Raw genomic sequence first — 8,785 nt, forward strand, 5'->3', positions numbered from 1 at the left:
TGCCCTTTTCATCAACTTCCGGTCTTTTTTTTTTTTTTTTGCGATAAGAAGCACAGGGCACTGAGAGCCCGCGGCAAGAGGTTGCGCGCTGGAAACGGGAATGGAATCGTAGAAGCAATTCTCGCGAGATGTAGAGAGGCTGTAGCCTGGCCAGAGGGGCGGAGGCCTATAGCGGGGCCACGTGGTGGCTCGCGGAGCTGAGTCTCCGACGGGCGTCCAGTTTGGGTCTAGGTTGGAGTTGGAATCGTGGAGATGCGGAAGGAAACCCCGCCCCCGCTAGTGCCCCCGGAGGCCCGGGAGTGGAACCTTCCCCCTAATGCACCAGCCTGTATGGAGCGGCAATTGGAGGCTGCGCGGTACCGGTCGGGTGAGCCTAGGTCCTGGGTCTGGGAGTTCCCTCACCCCACCCCGAATGCCCTTTCCCGGGACTAAACCTTCCAGCCTTCCCCCAGCCCCCCGCTTACCCCGCATGCCATCCTCACCCCTGCCTCGCGTCGCTGAGCTCAGTCCCCAGCCGTGCTCGGCGTTCCTGGGCTCCGATCCAGACCCGGCCAGCTGGCTGCTGGGCGGTCACCAGGGAGATTAGCCCTTCCACTCCTCACGCGCTGACAACTTGTATCTCCCTTAGATGGGGCGCTTCTGCTCGGGGCTTCTAGCCTGAGTGGCCGCTGCTGGGCTGGCTCCCTCTGGCTTTTCAAGGACCCTTGTGCCGCCCCCAACGAAGGTTTCTGCTCCGCTGGAGTCCAGACGGAGGCCGGAGTGGCTGACCTCACTTGGGTAGGGGACAGAGGTATCCTAGTGGCTTCCGATTCAGGTGAGTCACTTTCTCCTCAACCTTACAGGTGGGATGGAGACCATGGGTATAGGTCGGGCTGTGCTCAATTTTTAAAATCCCATACTCAGTGCTTGGGGGAGCTTGAGGGTGTTGGTCCCGAAGGAGAGTAACTGTGTAGGTAGGAAATACCTTCCCCAAGATTCTAAATTGTTTGGTGGAAATTCCTAGTATAATCCATAACAAAATTAAGAAATTAATTGGAACTATTTTTCTTCTCTGTATCCACCCAACCCCAAACCAAGGATAATCTTGATCTTAAAGATAATGCCGAGGCCAATCTGTGCTCTTTCCATTTCTTCCCATTTTATTCTTAAATGCCTTTATTCTGCTTTCTTTGCCTTGAATGTCAGTCTCAGCAATGGAGGCTTTGACATTAAAAAAAAAAGAAATCAGAATATGGACGTTGGCAGGCATTGCATGGAAGGATAAGTGTGGGACATTAAAGATTGAGCCTCTCTGGCGATTGAGCTTGAACACTCTATATTCAGGGCAGCTGTCTGATGATTTTCTATACTTAGTCACTGTACAACATATTTTTATGTTATTCAACATATTTTTATGACTCTAAGACATTTATTCAAATTGTTCAACAAATACTTTAGTGTCCAAATAACTGGGAATATTTAACCATACGGCCTGTGTGCTACTCAGATCATTGGGGAGATTTCCTCCTTGTCTCCTGAGAGCTTAGAATCCTAGAAGCGAATTTCTGTCTTGGCATAATCCAAGCTTGTTTCCCTCACCCTACTCCCCACCCCCAACAGGTGCTGTTGAATTGTGGGAGCTGGATGAGAATGAGACACTAATTGTCAGCAAGTTCTGCAAGTATGAGCACGATGACATCGTGTCTACAGTCAGTGTCCTAAGCTCTGGCATGCAAGCTGTCAGTGGTAGCAAAGACTTCTGGTGGGTCCCTCCTCTCATCGCTCCTGTTTCTGGGCCTCCTTTGGGTGTCTTTAGCATCATATTAGCCTCATTAAATTATGTTTTGGGCTCATTATAAGAACCCAGTGACTAATTATGACATGCCTATAAGGTTTTCTTAGAGATTTTTGCAATCCATGGTAAAAGTAGGCTGTACCAGAAGTCCAGTAGGCAAAGACATAGGGCGTTCTTATTTGAACACACGTTTTTATGTAGGTAGTGTAGGTCAAATTAAGTCTGTTTCCTTTTGCTTCTTAGCATCAAAGTTTGGGACCTTGCTCAGCAGATGATTCTGAACTCATACCGAGGTGAGTGCATGTTCTTTCCTTTTCAGTCCTGGCCTTGGCTGTTTTGTTTTTATTCTCCCCTTTGGGCTCTTTGAACTTTGCTTGCATGTTAGTGATATCAATTCTTTGCTCTCCTGCCTGGTAGTATATTTCTTCCAAAACTACGGTCAGGCTCCAATGTCGATTCTAGCCCTTTTCATAATTTCCCTATATTTTTTTTTTTATTGATAGCCTCACCACCTTCTTGGTCACCTGAGGCTGAAAATCCCAGTCCTCTTCCACTCCTCCTGTTTCCCACTATCAGTTGGTCCCCAAGTTCTTTGGAGTCTTTTTCCATTTCGTCAGTGACCTTCCATTCCATTTCTTATGCTCCCATTTACTTTCAGGCTTTATCTTATTACAGACGGTGGCACTCATCTCATTGTTCTACCTGTAATCTTTAGTCTTTCATTGGTTTCTTGTGGCTTGCAGGTTAAAATCTCATGTTCATGTCCTGGCATTCAAGCCTTTTTCCTGTCACTCCTTCAAGCATACCATGCTATCTAAACCCAATCACAGTAGATCTTTGGCATTCTCCAAGTATAAACCCTGATACTTGTAATCTTGAACTTTTGAATATTCACCTCTATAAAATCTCATTTTTTTGGTGAGAACCATCACTTTCTATTAATGTTCCTTTTTCTGCTCACTTTCATTAGCAGCACTAGCAGTTAACTTTATTTTGGGAGCCATTCCTCATGAAGATACCAAATCTTAATGAAGATAATGTATAGAGCGTTAATGTGTGTGTGGCTAAGAGATGTAGATATGGGTGATCACTGGTTCCCCCAGTGACTAAGTGCCTTTCTCTGCCAGTTCTAACTTCAAAGTGCGTGATTCAGATATGAGCGAAGCAAAATCATAAACTCATATATCTCCTGGAGCTTCATGGTCACTTGCAGATAGTTAGACAATAATGTTAAAATGTCAGTGCTCAAAGTCTACTGTACTTGCCTTTTGTTTCCTAGACTTACGATGTGTTTTTCTGGTCAATGCTAAATAACTATTTTTCAGCACTTGTTCCTTTCAGCCTTTTTAATTAGTTCTTTGTGTTTATTCTTATTCCCCCCACTGATTCCAAATTCCTTGAGGGCAGAGGAACCACATATTTTTTTTTCATCTTTTGTACTCCCCCATGGTGTTTGTCCCAAAGCTTTGCTTTTCTCAAGTGAGCAATACATTCCTTTTCCTCGTGTTGGCTTTCCATGGATTCTATGGAAGGTAGTTTGAGCCCACACTTCTGTCTCAGGGCAGAGCCACATTCAGACTATCTCAGAAAGTCTGGTTAAATCACTTTGGAGAAGGTGGTTTCCACAGCCTGTAATTAACATTTAGCGGAGACCTTTAACATTTTTAGCATGTAGCCCTAAAAGAATTTTGAAAAAGTGTACCCTCTCACACATTTTAAAATTAGTATCTAATTTAAATTTAACTAGTTGCAAAGAAAGTTATATCTGGCCATGTCATTTATTGTACACTTTTATAATATATGTTTGTCAAAATTTTGGATTTGCAGATTAAGCTCATTTAATTTATGTAAAACATCTACCAAATAACCTAACTGCCAAAAACCATATGCACTGTTAAGCCAGTTGGCCAAGTGGGACTTAACTTTCAGTCAGAAAAAGTCTGACTTCATTTTTAAATTCAGATAAGCTATGTACGTCCTTATGACAACCACCTGTCATATGTTTCAAAATTCTCATTATTAAAGAGAAGAGATCAGTCACAGAACCACACTTGTGTTTGTGGTGTGGCTGAGAAAGGCCAGCCTCCTTCACAGAATTTTACACAAGTGCTCTTTCTTTGTCTCAGGAAAAGCCCCTTTTGTTTTATGCCTTAGGTTTTTATACTCCTGAGCATCATGGTAAGGTTTGGGGTGGGTGAGAGGTGTGTATTTCTTCTACACATGGGAGAAGGGTGACTGTGAGAGTAGAGGTCAGCACTGCTGGCAGGTTATAGGCAGCTTCTCAGTTCAATATGGAAGAAGAACATTAGAGAAATTCCCTTAAAACTCGCAGTGTCCAGAACTCCCTCAGAAGTCTTTGTATGCTACCTGGAGGCAAGTGTGCTACTGCTATTCTAGGATGTCTTTACTGTAAATTCCTCTCCTGTTCTTATTCAGCATTTAATTTATCTTTCATGTCTTTCATGATTCATTTTTCTCCAGGCCTTTTGAGTTTTTATAATGATATCAACATTTCCTCTTAGGTTTCATCTAATCCAAAAATCTCACAGAATTTGTTAATTTGCATCATGAGACTAGGCCTATTTCTCACACCCTCCCTCCTACCCCTTCATAGTGTCTGGGCTGCTTGATAGTAATGCCTGCATCTTCTCTGTCTTATTTCTTGTTCTGTCTCCTTTACAGCTCACTCTGGGCAGGTCACCTGTGTTGCTGCCTCTCCCCACAAGGATTCTGTGTTTCTTTCATGTGGTGAGGTGAGATATAATCTCTTTTTCCCTTCCCACATCCTAACCGCACTCAGACCCTTTAGACCTAAGTCTAGCGTGGAGGGCTTCTGGCCAGCAGCTGCTTCTTTGGATTGTGAAGCCCTTTTTCTGTTCCTTCTTTTAGGACAGTAGGATTTTACTGTGGGATACCCGCTGTCCCAAGCCAGCATCACAGATGGGTGAGTCTGAGAGCCAGTGGTGGGAGAGTGATACTAGGAACCCACCTGGAAGAGGCTTTCCTTGGCCAGAGTCAGAGGCAAAGCTGCCAGATGCCCAGTCACTGACACAAATGACACAATTGCTTTCTTTCCCACTGAGGCACATTGTGTGCAGTGGGTCCCAAGAGGAAGGGCTAGTTACTGGGTGGGTCACTTACATTTCCTGGATGGGCAAACAAAGGGGTCAGAGCTGTTATCTTCACGCTTTGTTTTGAAACTTGCCCGTGACTCACGTCTGGAAAGGGTAGGAGGCTGATGGGTAGATGTAGGTTGTGAGGGTCAAGGATGAGGACAGGACTGCCTTAGCAGGGCTTAGGACACTGAATAAAGGTGCTCCTGGGATTTCGAGTGACTTCACCTGGGAAGCTTTGGCTCAGAGCTGGGCTCGGAGTCTCGTTCCAGACCCCTCTTCCTCCCTTTGCAGGCTGCAGTGCCTCTGGCTACCTTCCCGCCTCCCTGGCTTGGCATCCTCAGCAGAGTGAAGTCTTTGTCTTTGGTAAGGCAGCATGTCGAACTGTGTGTTGACTCTGGGGAGGGGAGTTTGAGTGAGAGAGCTGACCCCATAACTCGAGCCTCTGGCTGCTCAGTCTCATCAGCACACCTGGGCGCAACGTGAATTATATTAATGGGGGTGTAGGGAGGTGGGATGATCCAAAAGTGGTTTTAGTTTAGCTTTGGAGAACATGGTGATTTTTGCCCTCGTAGATTTGATTCCTGACTCTTTGCTGTGGCTCTTGTATTCATGGCTAGAAGTCAGTGGACCGCAAAGCAAGTGATTGCTACATGGGGAATATGGTTGTATAGTACGGACAGTTGCATTAACACGGTGATATGGCTGTGTGTGTGGTGACATAGTTTATGATAACAATTATGTCATCCATTAATTTAATTTCCAGAACCCCCAAATGACTAGTTATTCCTACTTTACCAAAGAGGAAGCTGATGCTCAGTTTCTCCCCTTGCTCTGTAATGTTTCTCTGTAATGCTTAGGGTGGTTAACTTGTTCAGGATGGAGGACCTAGCATTCAAATCCAGATCTGGCTGAGTCCACAGCCCATGCTCGTAACCTCTGTGAGGTACTCCCTCTTTCCTTCAGGTGATGAGAATGGGACTGTCTCCCTTGTGGACACCAAGAGTGGAAGCTGTGCCCTCAGCTCAGCTGTGCACTCCCAGTGTGTCACTGGGCTGGTGTTCTCCCCGCACAGGTACTGTTCTTTGTCATCAAGGGCCTGGTGGGTATGAATAGGAAGAATGAGGGGGGATGCTTGTGTTGACGTAGCATTAGCTGATTGGTAGCTCCTTAAAGCAGGCACTGTTGTAGCTGAGGTTTTGGAATGTGAAAGATCTCTTTAAGACTGTAGTCCATTTTTGGGGTTGTATGGTCTCTGACTGCAAATGGCTAAAGTATGGTCTTGTTCCTGCTCGACACCCAAAATGATTAATACTGTGGGCTTGTAGGGCTGTGTGGTTGGAAAACCTGTGTTTCTGAATCATCACTGAAGCTACAGGGAGGGACTAGATGGGATGGTTAGTTGCCAGGATGGCTGTCAACCCTGACTTTGCTCCATTTTCCTCATCTTTCCTTGGAACTTGGAACTTGTACCTAGACTTGAGTGGTAGCCAGGCCTTAACCCAAAGTGGGGATCAAGCCACCTTCTCTGATCATTTTAGGTGGGCTTTGGGGACTGCCCAGTCAGGTTTTGTCTTGAGAACCATGGGCTTTATGTTTCCCAACCTCCTCCTTGTCTCCTAGTGCTCCCTTCCTGGCCTCTGTCAGTGAAGACTGCTCCCTTGCTGTGCTGGACTCAGGCCTTTCTGAGGTGTAAGTGTGCCGTGGAGCCCTGTGATCAGGAATCAGGGAGGGGAGCAACACGTGGCTGGGTCCTTTTTCTCTTTGGAAAACTGGGTTGTCTCTTTCAAGGAGACTTGGTGATGGAAGCAGGCCGACTGCTGACTGTCTCCCTGTTCTGGGGGCTGACTCACAACCAGCTCTGTCCCTGGTAGAGGAGGAATGTGGTGGTGGGTGTGATTTCTGAGCCTGGCATTCCGACTGACTCCCAGAAAGAGACAGTCTACCCTTTTCACACAAAGAACCTCATGTAGGAAATGCAACCTGCTATAGGGTGAAAGGCACCAGACAGAAGATCTGATTGTACTTCCTTCTTTGCCATGAGATGCTGTCTGATACTGGCTCAGATCACCACCCTTGGTCTAGCTATCGTTTCTTCTATGAATATAGGGTCCTAGACTGGATGATGAAGTCTTCTGTGGGTAGCTACACCACTATGCTGGTGACTAGGCCATATATATGGTGAAGTGTGCCCTGGGTGTGTTGGGTCTCTTCTTTCCATTTCTGCTTTTTCCTCTGTCTCTTACTATGCCCACACTTTTCTTTGTTCTCTTGTAGGTTTAGAAGCCGAGCCCACAGAGACTTTGTGAGAGATGCTACTTGGTCCCCGCTCAATCACTCCCTTCTTACCACGGTGGGCTGGGACCATCAGGTCATCCACCATATCGTGCCCACAGAACCTCTCCCAGAGCCTGGACCTAAGAGTGTTGCTGAGTAGATTGGATTTCAGACAAAAAGCAAATCCCCAATGAGTATCCACTCCCTTTGCCCCTTCCCTCTCAGTTGGTGAGACAACACAGGAGCCTTTTACAGTATGTTGGTACACCAGATCTGTGCAGTTAATAGGCATTGTCTCTCAGCCTGGGGTGGGCTGGATTCTGGGGTCCTGTAGCCAGGGAAGAAAAACTTCCTTGAACACGGATATGTATGTATCTGAGTGTGTATGTGGGTAAATAGTTTTTGTTGATGGGAGGAATAAAAAAATCCATCCCGCATCTTTCCCAAGGCCCAATTCCCATTCCCCCCCGCCCCGCACCCGCCCCAAAGTTAACAAAAGATTTTATGCCTCCCACGTAGCTTTGCATGAGGAATTTGGGCCATGTCTGTATGAGGTATGGGATGTGGGCATCCCTGGATTCTTGGAAGCAGCTCATAGAGATAGGAGCAATTTTATTTTTTTATAGAGCTTAAATTCACCTTTGTCATGGGCAGTGCTTCCATTCACATCCAGCCCAGCTGACCTTGAGGAAGAGCCAGGACACTCACCACAGTTTTGCGCATCCCTTGTTATTAAACTGAGCCAGAAGTCCAGTTTCTGGCTTAATAAGAAGTTTGGCTGGTACCTGTGTAATGCCCCCACCCCACCCCCGACCCCCATGGAGTTGTGTATATGAGAGATGAGTGTATTTCTGTCATAGATGCCATAGAAGAGTTTCAGGATGGAGAGCTTAAAGGCATTTCAATTAAAAACTGACACAGACTTGCATAGGAATGTCTGCCACTTTCCCACCTGAAAACAGTCTGGGGCCTGACCTTTTTTGCCTCTGGGCCCCTGTTTCTGGATATAGGAGGCCTAAATGCTATTTTGGGGGACTCTGAAAATTTGGAATTCAGCATCAGAGAAAGAATCGGAAGTACTGGTCAGTGAAATAAAAAGTTGATTCATTGTTGGCTTGTCTTGTGAAGCGTGTATGTCATGTGCCGTTAGACATGCTACTTATGTGAGTCATCAGGGTATCTCTTATAGCCTGTTACTTTTTTGTGTGCTTCCCCAGCCCCCCAGAGTAGCTAGTTGGAACTTAAGGTAAATATTTGGTTACTTGGTTGGTGGCTACTGCCACTTAGAAGTTATGGATCAATTACTGATTGTATTGAAACTAAATTAAATCAATTATGTCCTTTGTGTTTTGCAAGTTTCGTTTAGCTAAAATATGAAACGGGCAGTTTCATGGGCAAAGTATTTGTAAGTAAAGCTTCTGTGTTTCACCCTTGCTGAGCGTGAGCTCTGTTCTCACAATTACCCTGGAGTAAAAACATGGGAATTTGTTGTCATATGATCTAACTGTCGGGTTTGGGGGGAGATGGAATTGAAGCCCTCACTGTTCGTAAGTGTAACTTCTTGGGAGGTAATAGGATGTGTTGGTAGAAACACTTAAGTTCTTCCCAGCGGTAAAAGCTT

The 8,785-nt window shown here is 45.7% G+C and overlaps 1 protein-coding gene across 3 annotated transcripts; it reads left to right on the forward strand.

Annotated features, from left to right (window-relative positions):
* The first annotated feature begins 51 nt into the window (after positions 1-51).
* Positions 52-8,277, forward strand: WDR77 (WD repeat domain 77). 3 transcript variants are annotated; one of them, XM_060139356.1, is made up of 11 exons: positions 52-367; positions 629-814; positions 1,600-1,741; positions 2,018-2,067; positions 4,457-4,527; positions 4,664-4,718; positions 5,182-5,253; positions 5,854-5,962; positions 6,511-6,579; positions 7,165-7,240; positions 7,296-8,277. In XM_060139356.1, exons 1-11 carry the CDS (start codon positions 253-255, stop codon positions 7,356-7,358), a joined length of 1,008 nt encoding a protein of 335 aa, XP_059995339.1. In that variant the 5' UTR covers positions 52-252; the 3' UTR covers positions 7,359-8,277. The 3 variants fall into 3 exon arrangements, with proteins under 3 accessions (XP_059995339.1, XP_059995337.1, XP_059995338.1); XM_060139354.1 differs by having other exon boundaries at positions 7,165-8,277; XM_060139355.1 differs by lacking the exon at positions 6,511-6,579 and having other exon boundaries at positions 7,165-8,277.
* Positions 8,278-8,785: the final 508 nt, after the last annotated feature.

This window comes from Lagenorhynchus albirostris, chromosome 2 (genome assembly GCF_949774975.1).
Source record: "Lagenorhynchus albirostris chromosome 2, mLagAlb1.1, whole genome shotgun sequence".
NCBI lineage: Eukaryota > Metazoa > Chordata > Mammalia > Artiodactyla > Delphinidae > Lagenorhynchus > Lagenorhynchus albirostris.

Coding starts and splice junctions, on each gene's coding strand:
- WDR77 (XM_060139354.1), top strand. CDS start 253: ATGCGGAAGGAAACCCCGCCCCCGCTAGTGCCCCCGGAGGCCCGGGAG. Junction 368..628: donor GGCTGCGCGGTACCGGTCGG/GTGAGCCTAGGT, acceptor TATCTCCCTTAG/ATGGGGCGCTTCTGCTCGGG. Junction 5,254..5,853: donor GAGTGAAGTCTTTGTCTTTG/GTAAGGCAGCAT, acceptor TCTTTCCTTCAG/GTGATGAGAATGGGACTGTC.